The sequence below is a fragment of the Sminthopsis crassicaudata genome, chromosome X (genome assembly GCF_048593235.1).
Source record: "Sminthopsis crassicaudata isolate SCR6 chromosome X, ASM4859323v1, whole genome shotgun sequence".
Taxonomy (NCBI): Eukaryota; Metazoa; Chordata; class Mammalia; order Dasyuromorphia; family Dasyuridae; genus Sminthopsis; species Sminthopsis crassicaudata.
This window is the reverse complement of record NC_133623.1, coordinates 61,696,500-61,719,770: the sequence shown is the minus strand read 5'-3', so window position 1 is coordinate 61,719,770 and position 23,271 is coordinate 61,696,500. Positions and strand designations below refer to the sequence as shown.

At 38.8% G+C, this 23,271-nt stretch overlaps 1 protein-coding gene across 1 annotated transcript in view; it reads right to left on the bottom strand.

Annotated features, from left to right (window-relative positions):
- Positions 1-5,466: 5,466 nt before the first annotated feature.
- Positions 5,467-23,271, bottom strand: part of FAM199X (family with sequence similarity 199, X-linked) — a 38,085-nt gene continuing 20,280 nt past the window's right edge. The window contains exon 6 of the mRNA XM_074278026.1: positions 5,467-19,340. Within this exon, the coding sequence (XP_074134127.1) occupies positions 19,170-19,340 (171 nt within the window). The 3' untranslated portion in view covers positions 5,467-19,169. The remainder of the gene's footprint in view (positions 19,341-23,271) is intronic.

Here is a 23,271-nt window from a genome sequence, read left to right as displayed (position 1 = left end):
AAAGATAAAATAAAACGAAAAAAAATATCCCATTCAATTCTCACAACAAACCCAAGAGGTAGGTGATTTCCATTTCACAGAGTAGGAAACTGAAACAAAGAGAAATTAAGAAACTTGTCTGGGATGACATGGCCAGTAAGTTTTTCAGATCACATGTGAACTCACTTCTTCCTGACTTAACATTTAGAGTTCTGGGCACTAAAGTGCCAGCTTGCTGCAACTAAAGTACTCAAGCTAGGCTGTATGACTCCCGAAGCTTGAAAGGTCTATGATCATAGGATCCTAGATCTGGAGCTGAAAGGGATCTTAGATGCTCTTTAGTCCAGGTCTTTCATTTTACAGAGGAGGAAACTGAGGGCCAGGAGGGGAAGAGACTCATTGAAAGTGAAATCTAGGATCCCAGATATAAAGCTAGAAGGAAACTCAGATGCCTTGTAGTTTAGTCACTTCATTTTACCAAGCAGGAAATTGAGGCTCAATGTTGGAAGTGACTTGTCCACAGTAATACCTAGGCTCCTAAAACTAGAAGGGCTCTCCAAGGCCCTTTAATCCAATCCCCTCATTTTTCAGAGGAGGAAATTGAGGCCCACGGAGGAAGAAAGAGATTTACCAAGGTCATCCAGGTGGGTGGTCTACTTGTGGATAGCCTCAAATTCTGCAGGTGGGATTTGAATCTAGGTCCTTTGTCTTCAGGGCCAGTTCTCCTTCAGACCACCACCTTTTCCCACTTAGTTCCTTGGTAAGATGTAGTGAAATCAGAAAATGGCTAAGAATTTGGGTGAAAACTAAAGGAATATGGAGAGTCAAGGGGGAAGTGACTGTTTTTGTCCCTATTTTTTTTTTTGTATCTTTAAAGTTTAATGAGTGATGAGCACTTGTTGATTGATGCCCTATCAGATTCATTATTACCCTTGCATTTCACTGGGGGATAGGGAAAGGATAGAATAGGTTTTTTCCCCTCCATATTCATACTTCTTGCAAGTCATTTCATCTCTCATTAGATTCCTCTAAGATCCCTCTTGATTCTAAAACAGCTATGATGTTCAAGGTTGGATTTGTTAGTAAAAAAAAAAAAAATAGACTTTTCTTTGCCCAGCCATTGAATTAATGAATTTACTCAAAATTGTTTAATTTTGAAGCTGGACATTACCTCAGGGATGACTTAGCCCTGAAAAAGGTACTTCTTTCCTTCCTTCTTCTTCCCCTGGATGTTACATGTACCCAAAAAAGAATTACCTCTGATAATTCATCTTACAAGTGACCATCCAGTCTTTGTGCATAAATCTCAACCGCTTTTTAGGGCCAAACAGAATGAATATAACTCATCCCTCTTCTGGGACACTAAGTGGCACTGCAATGGATAGAGCTCTGGGTCTGGGAGCAGTATGACTCAGACTCTGTAACTGTGTGACCTTGGGGAAGTCACTTCATCCTGTTTGCCTCAGTTTCCTCATCTGTAAAATGAGCTTGAGAAGGAAATGGCCAACCACTCCAGTATTTTTGTCAAGAAAACCTCAAATGGGGTCACGAAGAAATGGACAACTGAAAGAACTGAACAACCACTTGGAAAGAGCCAAGTGGAAATCCTTAGCAACCAGCATGGGCTTATTAAGACTGTGTCGATGTGTTGGCTTGTTACAAGGGAAGATACTTAGTGAAAACCCTCCAATCCCTACCCACCACCACCACCTCAAACACAGAAGAAAAATTGGACGGGACACAATCAAGGCAATTTTGAATGACCTCATTAAATTTCCTATTTTTAAAAACGAAATGTAACAAGTTCTGTTTGATATATAGTCCTAGATTGTGAACTCCTTGGGAGCACTGACTGTATTTTGTTGTTGTTGAGGCAATTGGGATTAAGTGATTTAACCAGGATCACACAGCTAGGAAGGTTAAGTGTCTGAGACCAGGTCAGAGCTGGTACTCTATGCACTGCGCCACCTAGCGGCCCCACACTGGCTGAGTTTTTGCCTTTTTTTGTATCCCTAGAAAATACTGAGCAGGGCATGGCATGCAATAGGCATGTTCTGCCCAACTGGAAGGATCGTATTCATTTGTGAAGTTCATACTAAAGAAAAAAATTGGCTACGCCCGCCTGAATTCACTTCATTTTTTGATAGGATCACTAGATAGGTGAGGAAAATGATTTGAAAATGATACATGGAGATTTCAGCAAGATTCTTGACAGAGCCTCTCATAACACCTCTCTGAGGCAGCTGGGTGCTACAATGGGTAGAGGGCTAGACTTGAAACTAAGGCCCAAGTTCAAATTCTCTCTCAGATACTTCCTGTGATCCTTTCCCACCTCCTTGGTCCAGTGACATCAGCCTGCCTTGTCCTCCTTTCCGTGAGACACTTCATCTCCTGGTCTTGAGCATTTTCTCTGGCAGACCCCATCCCGGAAATGTTTTCTTTTCATCTCTGCTTATGGACTTAAAGCCTCAACTAAAATCTCATTGTCTTCGGGAAGCCACTGCCAACCCCTCTTGCTTCCTACTTATTCTATATATTGATTTATTTGCTTATTGTCTCTCCCACTGAGCTCCTTGAGAAGAGAGTCCTTTTTCTATCTCCAGAGTCTGGCACATAATGTTTGATTGGTTCTGGGCAACTCACTTGCCTCAGTTTCCTCAACTGTAAAAAGGATCAGAATAGCACCTACTTCACAAGGTTGTGAGGATCAAATGAGGTTATTTATAAAGCAGTCTGGTCCCTAGCAAATGCCTCATAAAATCTTGTTTCCTGTCCTCTGCCCTTACTTTGTGGGCAAGATGGACTCATGGAGGCGATCCAGTTACTTCAGTGACTAGGTTTTCATAAAGAACGGGCAGACCAGTAATGGAAAAAACAATACCTTTATTATGGGGCAACCTGCTAAGTAACTGTTATCTAGATGAAGTGATGGGAGAGGGAGGGAAAGAGAAAAGGGGAGCAGGATAAAATGTATGAGCAGATCGGTCCCTGGGGTATAGTGTCATGGATTTCCGGTAGTTGTCATGAGGATCAGGTGCTGGCTGAGGGGGATGGCAGAAGAGGCTGCCCTTCAAGCCGGCACATTCAGATCCCCACTTTGCCTTCGTGGTTAGGTAGGACTCCCAGATTCCTCATATCTTTCACATTAAGGTAGCACTTCTGGTGGTTATTCTTCATGGAAATCTGGTCCCAAACCCTGCTAGCTAAATAAAGGCTTTTAAGTGCTTCTTGGGATGGAGCCCTGATGTCAAGGAAGTAGGTAGAGTAAAAGGAGGCAACATGGAGGAGTAGGGGAACGGAGGGATCCTTCCACTGGGCAATTCTCTCCAACTGCCATCGGGTGGATTCAAAAGGGGGCCAACAGTGATTCCTTGACAAACACTTTTTTGGTTCCACAAGATATTTTAAAGCAATGACTTGGCATTTATTCAAATATGCAGATGATAAATTGAGAGATAGATGGCTAAGAGTGGGATACGGGCTCATCATTTTCACCTATCTGAAGGGATCAGCCAAGTGACTCTCTTGAACTGTAGGATTGTCATCAACTCCAGTGACTCACTACCACGGCCAGTACAGAAAGCATTTGTAAAGGTTTACTCTATGCCGGACACTGTGCTAAATGCAGAGGATACAGAGGAAAGCAACTGGCACTGTTCTCAAGTTTACGTTCTAATGGGGAGGACAACATGTAGGCAAAGTGGATAAATGGGAAGTAACCTCAGAAAACAACAGGGAAAGGCCTCCTGTAGAAGGTGGGATTCAGAAGCCAGAAAAATTAAGTAATAGGTGGGAACAGAGAGCATTTTAGGCATAGGGGACAGCCAGTGCTAAGGCCCAGAGATAGATGGAAGCTCAAGGGTGGGCAGCAGCAAAGAGGTTGGATGGTAGAATACGTGGAGGGGAGTAAAGTACAAAGCAGGGGTGGGAAACATCTGGCCTGAGGGCTGTACATGACCCCATGAAATCATCTGGTTTGGTCCTGCCAAGTCAACCCCAGGCAATGATGAGTTGAAAGCTTGGGAAAACAACCTCCCACTGATTGAATTCTAAAACTTGTTAATATTGTTTGGCCCGTGAATGTTGTTTTAACTATCCAGATGGCCTTTGATAGAAAAGAGGTTCCTCATTGCTAGTGTAAAGGTAGGAAAGGGGCCAGGCTGGGAAGGGATTTAAGTATCAGAGGACCCACACTTGACTCTTCTTAGGACTACTAACCTGCTTCCTGCGATGCTCCATTTTCCATTTCGGGACTGTCCCCCATGCCTGGAACGCATCCTTTTTGACATCTGCCTTGACAATCACTAGCTTCAAGATTTAGCTAAAGGCCTCTTTCTCAAGAGGCCTTCCTGATCCCTTCAGCGACTTGAATACTTTTCTATGATTAATTTTGAAGTTTTCCACATTCACTTCTTTAATTCCTTGGGGACAGGAGTCGCTTTTATGTTTTTGCCTTTCTTTGTATCCTTAGTGCGTAGCAAAATGCTAGGAACATAGAAAGCACTTACTAGATATTTGTTGACTGACATCTAAGGAGGCTTTTTGGCATTCTGTTTGGTCCTGAAGGAAATAATCAGCACTACTGGGCATGTTTAAGGGAGGCAGATTCCGGCTTGACATGAGTTTCTGGAGAAAGTTGGGGTGCTAAGGTAGGACTTGTGCTTTAGAACCATCAATCCGACAGGTCATAGAGTATGGACTAGATGGAAGAAGCTCGGCGGGGAGACTGTTGTCACCTAATGTTCCAGGCAAAAGAGAAAAAGAACCTGAACTAGAGTGGTTGTTATTGAGAAGGGGAGGGACACAAAAGCTACTGTGGAGGCATGTGCAGTGACACTCAGCAACTGAATGGTTCTCACACACGCTAACTTTATACTGTTGTATAAATAAGGCCAATGACACCTTGCTACCCAACATGGTGGGGGGGGGGACAGTGAGAGATAATCAGCACTTGAAGTACATGGAACGGTGACATTTGATGGAAAACCACCACAGGAGATGCTACTCCAGGGGGCCATAATTACAGAGTGCCTTTAAAGCTGATTCCAGCAGTCAACAGAGACTGGCGATTGACACTGACCAACTTGAAGGTGGGTCAATCTCTGTGTAAGAGGGCAAAAGCACTTCACATAGTATGCCCGCACTACAGTGGCACTGAGGAACCTTGGCTTTTAACTCTCATGTTTATGTTTACGCTAGATTCCGGTACCCAACACCTTCAAATGGCTCAATAAGGCTCCTTGTGTAGATTCTGTGTGTTTTACCCTTGGGAGAGTTGACTCTGGGGGCTGCTGCTAAGTGTATTTGTCCTATGCTAGGGGAACACAGTGGCCGCTGTAGTGGAGGATACTTGTTTCTGACAATAGAGGGGGCGGGTGATTCAAGGAGAAGTTGAGGAAGGTGACCATGTAAAGTCCTCTTTGTGTCTGTGACCGTTTATGCATTTTGTACACAACTCAAACTTCAATTTAATCACCTACAACAGGATGAAGTGATAGAACAAATTTATTAATTCCCCCAAATTTACCATTCCGAGTGTGAGGTTAATGTGGCAAATACTTGGAGAAACTTGAAGGAAGGGAAAAACAGAGGTGAGACAAAACTTTTTTTTTCAATTCAGAGCCTAACCAACAGCAAGGTGCCCAATGGACAACCACAACTACCAGGAGCAGTGCTGTTCAAAATCAAGGTTATTATTTAGTCCCAATTCTTCTTTGGGGTTTGCAAACAAACACACTCTCTTCCCCACTTCCCACCCGCCCCACCCGCGTCCCCTTATATCTTTAAACAACTCTTAGTCATACGCACAGTTCATGGCCACAGCCATTTTCTAGATGCACACGAGATACATGGAGCTACTACCACTGAGCAAACACAACCTCGTTGTTCTACTAGGATCACAGATGAGTCACTAAGTAAAAATGATTAATCACAAATCAATGCTACTAGGCTCATTTCAAGACTATTCTCCCCTCACAAAGCAGGTACAAGCACTAAATTAATAGGCGAATGAGTTTATTCTGGCTATGGTAGTCATGTTATTGGTCTCAGCATCAGAGTGTACAGGAAGTTTGTGTGCAATTATGATGAAGTGATGACCCCTTATACACATTGTCAGCACATCTGTAACGGACAAAGCTATAAAATGCAATCAATCATCACAGACAAATCAGGGTTAATGCAACAGCGAGAAGTGTTCTAGAACTTTAATACATACATCAATACAATATTTAAGAACCCTAAATGACACTCACTTTATCAGCCTGCAAACGGGCTTGTCCTAAGGATCAAGCCTTTGCTTCATCTCCCAATGACCGGCACTTGTAGCAAGCTCAATCAACAACAATGTGCAGCTCCAAACCATTTTGAAGAGAACGAGGATCGGTAGAAAACATAGAATTTCACATCTACTTTCAATTGAATGGACTCCTCTAAAACAGGAGGAAGGGAATGTTGTGCCTGGAGCTTTATGAAATTCTATTTGGGATCAAAATATATTCTTTCTGCACAAATCCTAAAAGCTCTCGTGACTAATAACGGCACTTCAGTATATACCTTCAGATACTCACAAGTGACTAAAGCTAAGTCACATTCAGAAACAGTACATCTTTGGATCCCCTAAAGCAACAGGGAGATTGTAGAGTAGAGGGAGAAATTTGTTTAAGCAATTTTCTGATGGATAGTTGTCCAAATTCATTTTGCTTCCAGTGTTAATTCAGTTCAATTCATTTAAGTAGCTATTGAACTCTGACAATGTCCTCTCCCACTGAGCTAAGTGGAGAGGCCTAACAAAGAAACAGAAGGCAGTCCCTACTCTCAAGGAGCTTATACTCTACTCAAAGAGACACAAGACACACAAACAACAATCAGATAATGATGCAAGTCAGGGACTTTTAGAGAGCCCAAAGAGCCAGAGTACCAGAATGGAACAGATATGGAAGGCCTCAGGGAAGGGGTGGTACTTGGTATGGGTCCTCGGAAAAAGGAGAAGATCTAGATAAGCAGGAAGGAGGAGGAAAGAGACACTCCAGATAAGTCCAGATGGGGTGGGTGGGGAGAAGCAGAAGCAAAAATTGCAAAGGCAGGAAAGAGTACAACCCACTTTTAGCACAGTGAGAAGACCCAAGTGACTGAAATGTTGAGGAGACAACTAATCAATCAGTAGTGGGCTAAGAAGGAGCATCATCAGTAATGGATCCTCATATATCCCTGATTCAAAGAATAATTAGACATTTAGACAAGAATCCTCAAACCTATTCAAATCCAGCTTCTCTCATTCACCTCCTGGAAAGGAGTCCCATAACTTTAGGACCTGGCATATAATCTAGTTTTATTTGTCCTAAAATTACCTCTTGCCAAACTCTTAAGGAATGTCTCCTGTTTCTAGAGTACTCTAGGAGGTGGCAGATAACTTGGTATAAATTTCACCCCCGATATAGTCATTCACATAATCTGAGCCATTCTTTCCTCATTACAAGGTGAAACAAGGCAATGCTTTCTCGCAAAGACTTCTGGGAACGTATACCCTAATAGATGGAAGCACTGGTCTCTAAAAGGTTGTGACATGCGAGGCTGGACAAGTACTAAATGAAACCACGATCATTCTTAGCTTCTTTGGACTCTTTGGGAATGGTCCTATCTTGTTTTGGAACCAAAACCCGAAATCCCAGCTTGATTTCCTAGCCTTGCCTCCCAGATGATTTTTTGGTTAGTTTCCAAAACCAAATCCTTCCTCAAAGAGATAAAAAGATTTGCCACCCCCTAAAATACACCTTCCAAAGAATTTAGCGGTTTCCATGCTAGCCTACCTATGTAAAAGGAGACAACATATACCAGAATGGAAAGAGCATCAGGCCAGGAATTAGGAGACCAAGGTGCGCATCCTGACTCTGACACCAACTGGCTTATGGTTCCTTCACTCACTTCATCCCAATATCCTCATCTATAAAACGAGGGGGTTTGAGCAAGATGAATTCTAATACACCTTTGAAATCTAAAACTAATTTGATCTAAGTCCTGGTACAATTTTAAAAATAATAATCTTGATATAGTCACATATTTGGGAATTTCAATTTCTTAAAATTTCTAGAAAAACGAGGATAGGGACTATGTTTTTTGTTTCTTTGAATTCCTTCAAATGGCTAGCAAAGTGCACTTGTATAACATAGATGCTCAACAATGTTTATTGATTGGTCTGGCCAAAACTAGCTCAGATTATTTAGGTCCTGGGGTTGTAAGATAATTTCTGGTTTTGTCCTACTCCTCTTCAGTAGTTCCTTTCCTCCTTTCCTCCCATCCTCATGTTCTTTATTCCCCATGGCTCAAATGGAAGGAGAAAAACAGACACAGGCTTCTTTTAGCTCAAAAATATTCACTAAGCTCAGTGAAAATGTATTCAAACACCATCAGTAGTTTACTGCCTAGCATACAATAATAGTATAAACAATTACTCTATGAGTGATAGTCAAATGCACAATGATTAACTCTAATTTTTAAGAGCTTAATTTAAAATGAAAAGGAACAGTGAACACTATATATTTATTTCAAGATGAACTCTCTTTGATTCTTACTACTAAAATAAACATAAATGACAAAGATTCAGATGATGAATTTTACTCACTGGAAAAAACAAATTCAGAGCCGGCTTTATTCTCTTTCAACCTGCTAAAATTCTAAGAAAACACACACATGTAAGAAACACACACTCACTTTTACACACGCTCAAACACATCGCCTACATTTCCCACTAACCCCCCAAAGATGAAGTAAAATGTGCCCACCCAAGCATGACAAGAAGGGCTTCTCTGCCCCAGCAATGTACCAACACTGCACAATGTGCCACAAACACTTTATGGAGGATGGGTCTGGAGTTTCACATCACTGTCAATGGATTTTCTGATACCACAGTAATATATCAATGTAAAATGGATTTCTTTCCTTCCCCATGTTACTGATAACTGATCTTGACAGAGAGGAGTACTAGGCTAATAAGAAAAAGTTAAGTGGCTATGGACAGGGGAGAGAACTAGAATTTCCTAAGCTAGATTAATGAAGATAGAGAATTTCCTACACTAGTCAATCATTAGTTATCATCCCTCACCCAAACAAAACAGCTAAGATTTGAGAAAGCTGTTCACTCAGCTATGTTAAACTGCCCAGCTCCCCAATTTAATGGTAGTTTTCCACAAAGTGAGGCCACCATTTCCTTTCAAATACAACCCTCAAGTCCCCCATTTCTCGATCACCAAAGCTCATTCATAAACTGAGTGGTTTTGCATCCCATCCAAAGTTTTACATGACCAAAGGTAGGAGCATAAGCATGTGTATATGTGTGTGTATATATAATATATATATATATATGTACCATATGTTCTAAGCCACATTGTTTTAAAATCTAAGATTACAGAGAAAGCATGAATTAGAATTTCATGAAAAACATGAATTATTTTCTTTTATCTTTGACCAAAAAACCTGCTTCTCCAACTCTACTTTTTCTTCCCCAAAGCAATCTGAAACAGATCAGTCCATTTCATTCTACACAATCCTACAGCTTTTTCCAAGAAGGTAGGTGTGGATGTGGGGGGGATAAAGGCTATTGTTATTCTCCACTGCAACCCTCCCTCTAGTGGCCAAGATATTACTAAAAATCTAACTGAAGTCTGTCTCTGGATATTTCTTAACCATGGTTCAATGATAATCTTCAATTTAATCAGTAATGGAAACATTCTGTTCATAATTATTAATTTTTATAGAAAAATCTGTGAAAGGCAATATCTGAAGTGAGAAAGAATAAAAAAATACTATGTTACAGGTGCTATGCAAACCTTCTAAGCTGGTTTTATATTAGTTTTTTTTTTTAAATGACAAAAATGCACTTAATTATGATGCCCATAAAGTGTCAGAAGTGTCTGATCTTTTTGGGCAATTTTGGTATTACCAATGAATGAACCCTGGAAAACAACATCCACAAAAAAGTTTACAGGGGACTAAAGAAAATCTTCCAAGGTGTAGGTAGAAGAAAGAGAAAGAGAAAGAGAAAGAGAAGAGAAGAGAAGAGAAGAGAAGAGAAGAGAAGAGAAGAGAAGAGAAGAGAAGAGAAGAGAAGAGAAGAGAAGAGAAGAGAAGAGAAGAGAGAGAGAGAGAGAGAGAGAGAGAGAGAGAGAGAGAGAGAGAGAGAGAGAGAGAGAGAGAGAGAGAATGTATGTGTGTAGAGGGAGAGGAAACAGAGTAAGGGAAGAAGCATCAAAATGTTTTTCTATGTAACCCATGTGTACAGTGTAGTAATTTATCAACTGCATCACAGTAGGTAGATAGCACCATTGTTATGTTCCTTCCTTGACAGTAAGTTGAGATTCTTGGGTAGAGTGAGAAGGGGAAGATTAGGCAAGAGCAAGAGTGAAGTAAATGCGGGATGTGTATAAATCCAATGTGTAAACATAGATTGATCAATGGTATCTCTGCATGAAGGCCTCACGATCCAAACACTTCACTTGTATATACAATTTCAACAGACATCTCTGCCACGTTGTCAGTTTTAACTGCAACCCGTATGTGTTCGTTCCTAACTGCATGACAATTTTTAAATGAGGGCCTCAAAGTAACAAAAACTATGAATATTGCAGCTATTATTAATTCCTTCACTTCAGAAAAAAGGCTTTTATATACATTGTGGTAGGTATAGAATATACAGAAACAGCTTGTATGTACAAAAGTGCATTATAATGTAATATTATAGTGTAATAATATAGTGACCAGAGATCAGGAAGAAATCCTGATTTATCTTATACAGTAATTCAGAGAACTCAAAAATTACTCAGACCAGCCAATTTTATCCTTGTTTTGGTTCTGAGCTTGGGCTATATAACTACTGACCTTTGAAAGTGAACAACTGATTTGAAATTTAACCACCTATGAAATGTTTTAAGTCTATTTTCATTTCCTTCACTGATTTTGACAGCACAGCTACTGAATTTCAGACATGCGAAGGCTCAGAACAGCAAACGGTGAACTATCCAAATGAATCCAAACACCAGTAATGGGAATTTGCTGCCATCTTTCTAAAACCTTCAAGCAAATAACCAAACATCAACCTGTCAGATTCAAAAGCTTAATGGATCAAGTACTACTGAGAAACAAGCTGTCCCATGCATGGGAAGGGTTCTGGCTTCCAGCTCCATTCAAGTCACCCAGCTGAAGCCTTAAAAATAACTTAAGGAATTCTTTCTCTGTTTCCATAGTTAAGATGCCCATGCACAGCTAGAGCAGAGCCCCAAGCCACACACATCCCCGTACTTCCATCTCAAAAGGTTCTACTCATCACAATGATGGAAAAATACATTTTCTAACAAATTACAAACTTTCACCATGGAACCCGGTGAAGACCAATTAGTCTGCTTACTGTGCTTAGTAAGAACTTCATTTTCAAGTGTTCTAAAAGTTTTCATTTAATGATTGTGCTAAGAGGCTGAAAAGCACTCAAGAACAGGTACTGAAAGACAAAATGAGCCAAGCAGTTGTTTTGCCCCCTGCCTGGGCAGCAGGACTTCAGAGCTGTTGCTTCTCTACAGTCCAGATGAAACTTAGTTGCCAATGTTCCTTTGAAGCCTTTTTTAGTACATAAATTATTACCAAAGGAAATAAAATCTAAACATGATCTGAAATTGCTTAAGTGGAGCATTTATGTCCCAGGCCAAAGCATGACAGCAGTGCCTAGGTGGGTATTATTCCTATACCTCTCAACTGTTTCTCTTATTCATTGAGCATGAATATACTGTCTGATTCTAGATCGCAAATCCTATCACTTAACAGACCATGAGGCATTACTGCATGGTCCCAAACTACACTGTTTGTTCTTAGGTGGAATGATAATGAGAAAGACAAGTCTGGAACAGAAAAAGAGAAGTGTTTACTGAATTTCTTACCCAGCTCCAGAGGCCTTGATGGCACAATTAAAATACTGAACTAGTAGTGTGATTTGATGTGATTTGAGATTTTAAAAGCATTTGTAAATTTGGTCTAATTGTCATTTAACATAATATGCACTTCTTGTCCCCAGGTCAAAAAACAATCACATTTTTCAAATTCAGACAAGCTTGGTATGAGTTATAACCTAACATAATAAAAATGACCATGTGTCCCAAATTAACTCACCTATTTAATGCAATACAAATTGAATTGTCATGGGCTTCTTTATGGAACAAGGCAAAAACAATCTGCATGGAGAAAAGGGAGCAAAACTGCCAAAAAGCACACTAAAGAACAAAGCTGACTAAATCACCATTGATCAGAGAAATGAAAATTAGGACAACTCTGAGGTACCACTACATACCTCTCAGACTGGCTAAGATAATGACGAATGTTGGAGGGGATGAGGGAAAACTGGGACACTATTACATTGGTGATGGAGTTGTGAGCTTATCCAGCCATTCTGGAGAGTCATTTGGATCTATGTCCTTTGGACTAAAAAACTGTGCACACTCTTGGATCCAGCAGTGTTTCTACTGAGCCTGAATCCCAAAGAGATCGTAAAGAAGGAAAGGGGTCCCACGTGTGCAAAGATATTTGTAGCAGCCCTTTTTTGTAGTGGCAAGAAACTGGAAATGGAGTGGATGCCCATCAGTTGGAGAATGGCTGAGTAAGTTACAGTATGTGAATGTTATGGAATATTATCATTCTATAAGAAATGATCAGCAGGATGATTTCAAAGAGGCTTGGAGAGACTCACAAGAACTGATGCTAAGTGAAGTGAGTAAAACCAGATCATCGTACATGGCAACAGCAAGACAATACGATGATCAATTCTGATGGACGTGGCTCTTCTCAACAATGAGATGATTTAGACCAGTTCCAATGATCTTGTGATGAAGAGAGCCATCTACAACAGAAACAGGACTGTGGGAACTGAGTGTGGATCACAACATGGTTTCACTTTTTTTGTTGTTGTTTGCTTGCATTTTGTTTTTTTTTTTCTCAATTTTTTCCTTTTTGATCTGATTTTTCTTGTGCAGCATGATAATTGTGAAAATATATATAGAATTATTATACATGTATAACATATATTGGATTACTTGGTGTCTAGGGGAAGGAGTGGGGGGAAGAGGTTTTGGAACACAAGGTTTTGCAATGGTGAATGTTGAAAATTATCTATGCATATGTTTTGAAATCACAAGTTTTAATTTTAAAAAGGATGAATGCTGAAAACTATCTTTGCTTATATTTTGAAAATAAGCTATTATTAAAAAAAAAAAGAAAAAAGCTGAAAAGGTGGTCTTACCTTGTCAGACCTTAAAACAAATTATTCCCAAGTGGTTACTATCAAAATGATCTGGTGCTATACAAAGAATGGAACAGACTAGATAACACCATACATCCAACCAAACATCGAAAAAGACCAGTGTTTGGTAAACTGATAGAAAAGAAAGAGATTAAGCAGAAGATTCATTACTCATCTTGGGAAAACTGGCTGGCAATCTGGTGGAAAAGGATTTAGCCTCATTTTTTTTACACACTACATCCCAGTAAATTTCAGCTAAAAGAGAAACCTAAACAGAAAAATATGTATGAGGATAAAATAAAGTATATATCTAAATTGTAGAAAAGGGATGGATTTTTTTTAAAAAAATCAAATAGAAGACAAAACTGATGTGCTTAACTATATTAAGACAAAAATGTTCTGTACAATAAAACTCAATGTAACTTTTTAAAAAGAATAGATTGAGGAAAATATTTAAGGATAAATATGACAGATAAAGATTAATATCTAAACTACATATGGAACTCTTAAAAAATTACAGTGCTAACTACCACACTCCCTACTCCCCATACCTCATCCACAATGGGTAAACAGCAAAAGGATACAATTTTCAAAAGAAAAACAAGTTACTAACAACTTTAAAAATGTTTTTAACCTCACTAATAATCAAAGAAATGCCAAATGAAACCAACTTTGAGGTATCACCCCGAAACTATCAAACTGGCAAAAATAACTAAAAGCAACAGGGATTGCTGTGAAACAACTCATTCATTGCTGGCAGAATCTTTCTGGAGAGCCATCTGGCCAGGACAAGTCATAAAACATAATCAAGCCTGAGTTTCACAGAGGCATTAATTTGCTTGCAAAAAGACCTGGAAATAAACTAAAGGTCCAACAATAGGGAAATGGTGAAACAATTGTGGTACATCAACAAAATATAATTATGATGACCCATTTAAGGAATACCAAAAAAATCTAGACCTTTATGAAATAATGTGAGATGAAACAAGCAGAAGCAATAGAAACAAGTACACATCAATAAGAAACATGAAAAAGAGAAAGGGAAAGAATCAAGACGGCCAAGGTAGGCCTTAAAATACAAACACGGTGCAGTAGTATCTTCCACATATGGACTGGAGAGAAGATTTCCCTATTGTTTCTGAACTCAAATGCATATTTGAGTCATCAACATGGAAATATGTCATGAATTTAGTCTGAGGATCAGAACTATTCCAAAAAAAATGTAAACACAATAGGCTACTCCTTCAAGAGGGGATTTTTACAATTATAAAAAGGCAGATTAAAATAATATCTGTACCAAATCTGTGAGGAATCACAAATGTCAGTATCTCAGGATTCCTTTTGCAATAGTGACTTTATTTGAAGGAAAGCAGGCTTGGTCAAAGTACTGTTATATTTTATGAATTCTGACCAAGTTTTATTTCATGGGCAAGGAAGATGGTATTCAACAAACACTAGTTGAGACAGCAGATCAAATGATCCTTTCTGTACCTCACTAGACATTCAATTTCTTTCTCATGACTCCTCTTTATGAATTTTGTTGATCTGAAAAGTTGGATGTTGCCATCTTGATCAGGACCTATGGTTTTATTGGTGAGGTAAATTGCCACGGTAGGGATTGAATTTCTACTTGACAATGAGATTTTCCTGGAGCAATGAGAGGTGTCATACAACTAGACTAAAGAGGAAACAGGACTTGAAACCATTATTTTGCCTTTAAAACCCTTGAGAGAAAAAGAATGAAAGCTAAAGTACAGAGTCATTATAAATGATTCTGCTACATCTGTGAACATGGATCAAATCTAGAATTAATAAATTCAATATCGTAAATTCAAATCATTCAATGATATCTGCAGAAATGATGTCTCTTTTTTGCTATAAACTAAAAGAATAATTTGATTTCTAATTTTTTAAATGCATCGGGAGAAATTGGTTCATTTCTGTTGCCTTATCATGGCCAGAACAATGACTCTAGATTCTCCAAGGCTATTAAGGCTGCAGGGTCCAGTCCCGGGGGCTATGAGTACTTTGTAAGGAATAATTCCAACTGGTGTGTTCATTATTGATAGGCTGGCTATAGAGCGATCATCTGCCCAGTTTCTCACGAAATAAGGAGAAATATAAAATGGCTCTCAGTCACGTAAGAGTGGCAGAAAAAAGAGAATACTAAATGCTCAAGTTATTCACAAGAGAAATACAAAAGCGCTGAGGCTTTACCTAACACCCATCAAATTGGCAAGTATTCTAAATGATGAAAACAGTCAACATTGGAGAACAATATCTAAGACAGGTATACCAGTGCACTGTTGGTAGAACTATGAACTGGTTCAACCATTCTAGAAAACAATTTGGTATTATGTTTACATCCTTTGATCTACTCACTACTCATATTTGATAAAGATCAATGACAGGAAGCAAGGTTCTATACATATTAAAATAGCAGAGTAGCAACTTTTTACAGTAGAAAAAAGGCAGGGGGCGAGAGGGGAGTGAATCACATGCCCAACAAAGTGAGGAATGGAAAAAAATATATCTTGCCATGTCAATGCCATGGCCTGCTATTGTGCTGTTAGAAATCATATGAAGAATTCAGAGACATATGCTTAGAATTATATGAACTGCTACAGAGCAAAGAAAGAACCAAAAGATCATATAGAACAGCTACAAATAATGGAAATGAAGACAAATGAATTCAAATCAAATACAATGACATGTTGGTTTCACAGGACTAATAGTAGTTTCACACAACTAATATAATTTCACACCACTAATATTAAAACATGCTTCTTTACTCTCTAAGAGCATAAAGTGACATGTGCAGTCAATTGCAATTGCAATATTAGACGATTTAAGAAAAGGTAGTATGAAAGGGGTATATATTTCATAGTGATCACTCATAAAACAAAGTGTGTCAAGATTTGTAAAAAACAAGTGTAGAATGTGCACCGTGTAGACTACAGCATGCAGTTGAAATGAAAACCCCTCTACTCTGGACATACTGTGGGTGTACAGGGACCTGAGCACGAAGTTGAATAGGAGGAAGAAGACTGATGGAATTGCCTTTGGAAAAGTGTGCAGGGCTTTCAATGACCCCAAATTTCATCATAAAACAAAGGCCTATATTTTTGGTATTAAGATTCCTCCTGTGATATATAGTATGACTCCAGGTCATGGGATACCCCAGCAGTCTCTAACAATATAAAGTTGAGGGTTAATCAAAGGACAATGGAAAGCTATATATGAATAGGCTACCACAGATTATCAAAGAGTAACTATGCACAAAAGTGGTATAAAGGATACCAGTGAAATCTATGATTTGTTTCAAGCGACACAAAACAAAGACATCAAAATCAAAGAATATATACATAGTGATTATATAATGGAAATGAAGACAAGAATTCAAATCAAGTACAATATTGATTTCACACAACTAATGTTACGACATGCTTCCTTTCTGTTAAGAAATGGAAAACAATAATAGTATAAAGTGACATGTGCAGTCAGTTGCAATTGCAATATTAGACAGTTTTAAGGAAAGTTACTATGAAGGGGACGGGCTAGATCTGTATAAAGAAAGGGATAACCAATGGTTATTAACTCACTCCTCTAGTATCCCCAATCCTCTCTGTATCACAAGATCTTGTGGAAGAGTCCCGCATTGGGAGAAACTCTAGTGGAGGAGTTTCAGGAGCACATAGACAAGAATCACAAGATGGACAAGGATGGGTTACTCTCTGCAGTGCTGCAGGGAGCACTCAACTTGATAAGATCACAGATCCACTGAAGTGAAGTGTACCTGGAAAGGGATATCACTGAATGGGGAAAAGGCATCCGACTAAAGGGAGAACACAAATTCTCACGCATCCATTCATTATCCAACATGCCCACGTGAGTACGATAAAAAACATCAGCCAAGACAGAACACTTATGGAGTGTGACAGATGGGTCTTGAAGGTTATCACTGAATTAGAAACACTTTCATAGTCAAAAGAAATGAAATTCATCTGAATTCACATTTGGATAAATTTCTATTTATCTGATGGACAAATGATACTTTTTTCAAACATTTTCCTCGAAATGCAGCTCCAAAGACCAACCAATCATTCTCTTGAACTTCTTTCTTGGCTAAACTTTTCAAGATTCAGTTATAAATTACCTAGAGCAGAGGTATCAAACTTAATGCCATGGGTTGATCCAGATTAATGGGAAATGTTTAACAAAACAAATAGAAATTTGCAACACAACATAGATAATGTCATTATGGAGTCTCAAGGAGCTGTTTCTATTCGAAATTTGACATTCCTGGCCTAGAGCCATGTTGTCCAACCTGGCTTTGCCTACCCTTTCTTGGAGAATTTTAGTGTCTGGCTTTCTTGCTCCTGAAGCAAAAGAACCATTTGAAGGTGTAAAAAGTAGCAAAGAAAGAAGAGAAGTATAACTACTGTGAGAAAACAATAGGATTTCTTACAGATGTGATCTTTACAATATATCTGCAAAAGTCACATTCCCATTGTTCTGTGTCACAAAAGTTAACAGTTCTTTTTCATTTGTCATTTTTCTTTCCCCTCTGCTTCATTATTTAAGCCTCTAGGTATCAAAGTGAAATAAAAATAAAGTCACTGGAGATATCAAATTAGGAATCAGGAGCACTTCTCTCTTCAGTAAATTACCTGCTTAGAACTAAATACAGAAAAGTAAAATACTGCAGAAGAATGTGGACTCTAGGGCAAGATTATTCTGACTTGTTTCTTTTATAATCACACATATTTTAGCCCCAAGAATGTAATCATCAATTATAAAAAGCAGCCCATCAACTGTCAACAGTAGTCCCCAACATACACTTCCCTATAGAAAGATTCAAAATCTGTCTTAATTAAGCTACTTAAAATTTTCAGTGTTTCTAATACTCATCAAACATACTACTATGAAAATATTTTAAAGAATGCCCTCATTTCACACTATCTTACAAAGCAGTGATTAACTAGCCAATATAAACATGTACTTAGTTCACGTTCATGTCAGACACTTTAAATTATGGTTCTGATGGAAAACCCTGATGGTTCAAAGGTTTTGTGCACTAAAAATGTTTCACACGGAAGTTCAGAAGAATTTCCAGAATTATCACCAGGGAATTTTGTACATGCGTCTCTTAGCAAGCCAGAAAGTATTACTCAAACTTAAAGGTCCAAGTTGGGCTAAGTGAAATCAATTGCAAAGATTAGATCAAATTGAAAAGGAAAATCAGCCTTGAAGAGAAAGAAAAAATTCTAGATGCTAAAAGTCCAGAAAATGTCAGAAAGAAAGTCCTCCTTTAAAAGTTTTCTCACCCAATGACTATTCAGCATGATGTCAAGCTCCCCAGAATGTGATTGCATGCAAAACTATTCCCCCTACAATCATCAGGCTCAAATTCCAATGGGATTCTGACTTCACAAAGAATGGAAAGGAGAAAAAAAGTAGGATCTAATCTTGTAACTATGACTTTGTGAATAAATAATAGGTGAAGACATAAGACAATACTCCCTAAAAATATACAAATGGTACCTTCATCTACAGCCCTGCCTCCTTGCCCTCAATACCACAAAAAAAGGTTTTCAGCTGGGCATCAAACACAGAAAGAGCAACCCTTTGGAAAAGGTACTACAGCAAAGAGAATTATCTATGATGGACAATGATTTTAAATCTATACACTGATATGACTGAATTTAACTAAAACCAACCTGTGAAGTCTTCTAACTTGGAAAAGCATTTGTCTTTTTGCAAAAAGCCACTTTCAATACTATACTTCAGTCTGAGGAGTCAAACATTTACCTATATCATCAGCACAGCTCTAATCAAAATTTTGGTTAAAAAAAATCCACATAAACTGTGAGGATAATGTTAAGGCTTAGAAACCCCATGGCCAAATTCACCCTGGTCACATTAAAACATCAACATCTCCTTCATGATCTTCTTCGGTCACTTTCAAAGACAGCACTTCTTCATTGAGGAAGAGCCCACTCAACCTCTCTTTGCGGGCCTGCCTCTGCTCCTTCAGCTGCCTCTTGCGGAAGGCCTTCTGCTGTAACTTCCGCTGCTTGGAACGTTTCTGGGAAAATCAAGTTTTAAAAATGGCATCAGTTCTGGTGTATTCTCTACAAGAACTTCACAGATCAAACAACAGTATTCAGAATGCTAAGGGACTGCTCAGATTTCATTGCTGTAACTCATATTGCTTGAGTAAAGAGACCACAGCCCGGGGCTTAGAAGTTTTAATAAAAAAATATAGGTAATAGTACTAAATCCACATTTAGTCACATGAACATTTCTTGCTATTCTATATACATTTTTTTTCTATATACATTTTTGATGCTAAATCAAAAAAAAGAATAAGAAATTTCTCTAGCACCCACTGTTATGGACTAACAAGTAAACTGTGATATACATTATATAATATGAAGCAGTAATGAAGTATAGTTTTGTGGGGAGAGAAGTCACTGGTAGAAAGACAGAATTTACATGCTATATGGCAGAGCTGGCTGGGCCATGGTCATTCGCATGAGTTTAGTCAGGCAGTAAAACTCTCAATATGCTTTAAAATGATCTGGTGGCTGTATGGTAGACATCATTTGGTAAATATTCTTCCTCTAGTTTGTCCCCAAATGTTTTGTGCTGTAGAGATACTGTGGGCATTACTCTAATCCTCCCTATGCTTTAGAAGTATATGATGACTTTGTGGATGAAGCCCTAGCACTTAATGCTCAAGAACTTTCCCTATTTCCCAAGTTAGGAAAGTAGAGGTTACAGAATAAACACTCAAGATAAACCTTAAAGAACTTCAGAGGAGTGACTTAATCCATGGATCTCAGCACTTGACTTTTAAGGTGCCTTAAATTTGGAGGAAAAAAACCCAAAAAGACTGTTCAAAAGAATTTGCTATTTTTGCTAAATATAATAGGATAAGATCTTTTTTAAACAGCAAACTACCTGCTGCAGAAACTTGGAATCTGAATGGAAAAAGATGAACCTGATGGTTTTGATTCTAAGGATGAGGCTGCTCAGCATAAGACTATGCAGGTGGTGACTGATCCCTTATTGGAAATCACTCTCTGTTCAAAGAGCTTCAGTTAATAACTCAAGAAGACATAGATGAGCTTGTTTGGGTCTTAATACATCCAAAAAAGCTGTATTTTTAGCTTCCAGACCAAAAAAAGGAAGGATGGCAAGAGGATACCAAAGTATGTTCTAAACAGAACTTCTCCCTGAAACATTCCATGTGAAAGTCATTTTTGGCATCTGTGTGGGGATCTGCTCTCTTATTAGGATTACAATGTGCCTCTCCGAGAATGCCATTTTATTTATAAGTGAGATTGGGAGAAACAGAAAAACAAGCCACAATATATCCAAAAATACTGACCTCAAAGAAAGAACAGATTCTCAAAAAGAATGAGGGATAAAGAAAAACTAGCTGGCAGCTAGTCCTGAAAGTTACCTTACTTATCATTAAAAATTAAAACTTTGTCCAGTGAAAAATGGATCAAATAAATAGGTTTTCCTTATCTGAAAACTACATTTTCTAAGAACTTGTGAAGCTAAAACTCAATGAGAGGATAATTTTTGGGTGCCCCAATAAGAAATGATAAAAGATGAACCTTCTGAAGAACAAGTGAATGAAATGATGTGACTACCTGTAGACTGTTTTTCAAAGGGACCAAAATGGTTTTCTTTTTTTGGGCAACCAGGAGGCATAAAATTACCAAGAAACTGTCAAGGATGTTCTCAAGCATTCATTTACATTTGGAATCCTTCTCCCCAAAACCTCATAGAAGGCCTCCTAGGGCCCCGGCAATGTTTCCAAAAAGAAATCCCCACAATGGACAAATTTCACTGGGGCAAATAGAATCCCTATGTACTGCCTAATGCCAGATGTTGAGGAAAGCTGGTACACAGGTGAAATACCACAGAAATGTAGTGGTGGTTACATTTTGGAGAGTAAAAAGGATGCAATTTGTTTAGAAAAATAAATTTTTTTAGAACTATACAACTATATTCCCTGTAAAAACAGTGGGTGATAGATAAAAATCTGAACTTATACTTGAAGTCACCACAATAATATTATACATAGGTCACTTAGTTTTCTGTTCATGACAGGAAGGGAAAAAAAACAAAACCAACAAAGCTATTTTTCAGCTGTGGTCCAGGGCTATGTTGAAATGGTATTTGACTAATAACACTCCTCCCTTTTTAGATAAAGAGAAGGTAAATTGGTAATTTTACTTAGTAACAGGACTCAGTTAATTCTAGTTTAAATGAACTTTTCTGTAAATGTAATTAAGGCTCACTAACAAAGAAGCTAAATGAACATTACTGATGCTCCCATCAGGCAGCCCCTACTCCCGGGAACCTCTGCAGATTCTCTTCACCCCCCAGTTTTTCTTGGTAACTCAATTGGCCCTCCCTCTTTACAACACTCACATTTGCTTTCCTCCCCAATTTACTCGGCTTGGTTTACTGACTAGCATGTGTCATCCCTATGAGGGCAGACTTAGTCCCATTACAGCTCTGGATGACTGGACATAGAGGAGGCTTTTTAAATGCAGGTGGAAATAAGTACCTTGGAACTGGCCTTCAGGCTGGGAAAGAATCAGGACCCTTCTCCTACAAAGCTAGCTATGGTCCTGCCTCCAAGAACCATGGGGATCTTCTCTACTGGTTCCAGAGTTGGAGGAACACCTCCATGCTCAAGAACCAGGCTTGAGGCTCTGTTGCCATGGCAAGGACCCCAAAACCCCACTGAGACATTAAAGAACTCTATTAACGTGACTTCTGTTTGTTAAGGTCAGGAAAAAAAAAAACTATACATAAAGTTGTAGACATAAAGTCTGAGGGAGAAAAGAATTCTGTCAGGCAGGAATCACACAGGAGGAAGTGTGTCCTATACAAACAAGCAGTTAGCATACAAGTTTGTAAGCACACTGACCTAAGCTGACAGGGCCCTTGGAGAATAAGGAGGCCATGTGTGGGACAGTCTGTTCTGCCAAGGCACCATCCACATTTCATGTTCCATGGTGACACTGACTGAACAGTGAACCTCAAGAAATAGTCCAACCCTCCGAAACACTAATTCTATTTTCAGCAGTTCTCTTTGCTTATAATGGACAATGTATTTCTACAAAGTTTGCATTTGAACAAACCTGAAAACTGCTGTCTGGAAGAACATCATAATAGTTACCGACATTTACAGAATGTAAATATTATATATTAACTTTATAATTAAAGCTATATTAGCTTTATAAATTATATATTAGCTTCTTTAATGCCCAGTGCTGTGAGGCAGGTGCTCTGGGCATTGGTGAGGTAAAATGATCACATGGCTAGGCAGGTGTGGTGAAGAGTAGAGCTCAGGTCCCAAGAGCTGGGTCCCAATCCAGCCTTAGATACTTCCTGGCCAAGTCCTTTCCCCTTCCTGGGTTCCTCAGTTTCCCCAGCTTCGATAACCTCCAAGGTCCCTTTTCTAGCTGTAGAGGTGACAGAAGCAGGCACCTTCCAGCACTAAACCCAGAGCCACCTGTACCTGAGCACTGGTATATCTTCACATGGTGGATAGAGCAGGGAAAAGGGGAATTTCAGCAGCATGCCAAGCACTCCCTTACTCAGTCTGGGAAGACTTGAATGAACTGATGCAAAGTGAATTGAGCAGAATCAGGAAAACAACTGAAATAAGAATACTGTCATGATATACAATTTTGAAAGATCTACGAACAATACAATGACCAACCACAATTCCAGAGGAACCGTGATGATGGCCACCACTTAACAGAGAAGTAAAAGACTCAAAATGCAGAATGAGACATATGATTTTGGCCACGACCAATGCAGGACTTTGTTTTGATTGACTGAATTATTTGTTGGATTGTGTTGTTCTTTCTCAATTGGGGAGGAAGGGGGAGAAAATAAATGCTTGCTAATTGAAAAAAAATAGTTTAAAATAAAAAGTCCTGTTTTCTAGTCCAGTGGTATCAAACTCAAATAGAAACAGG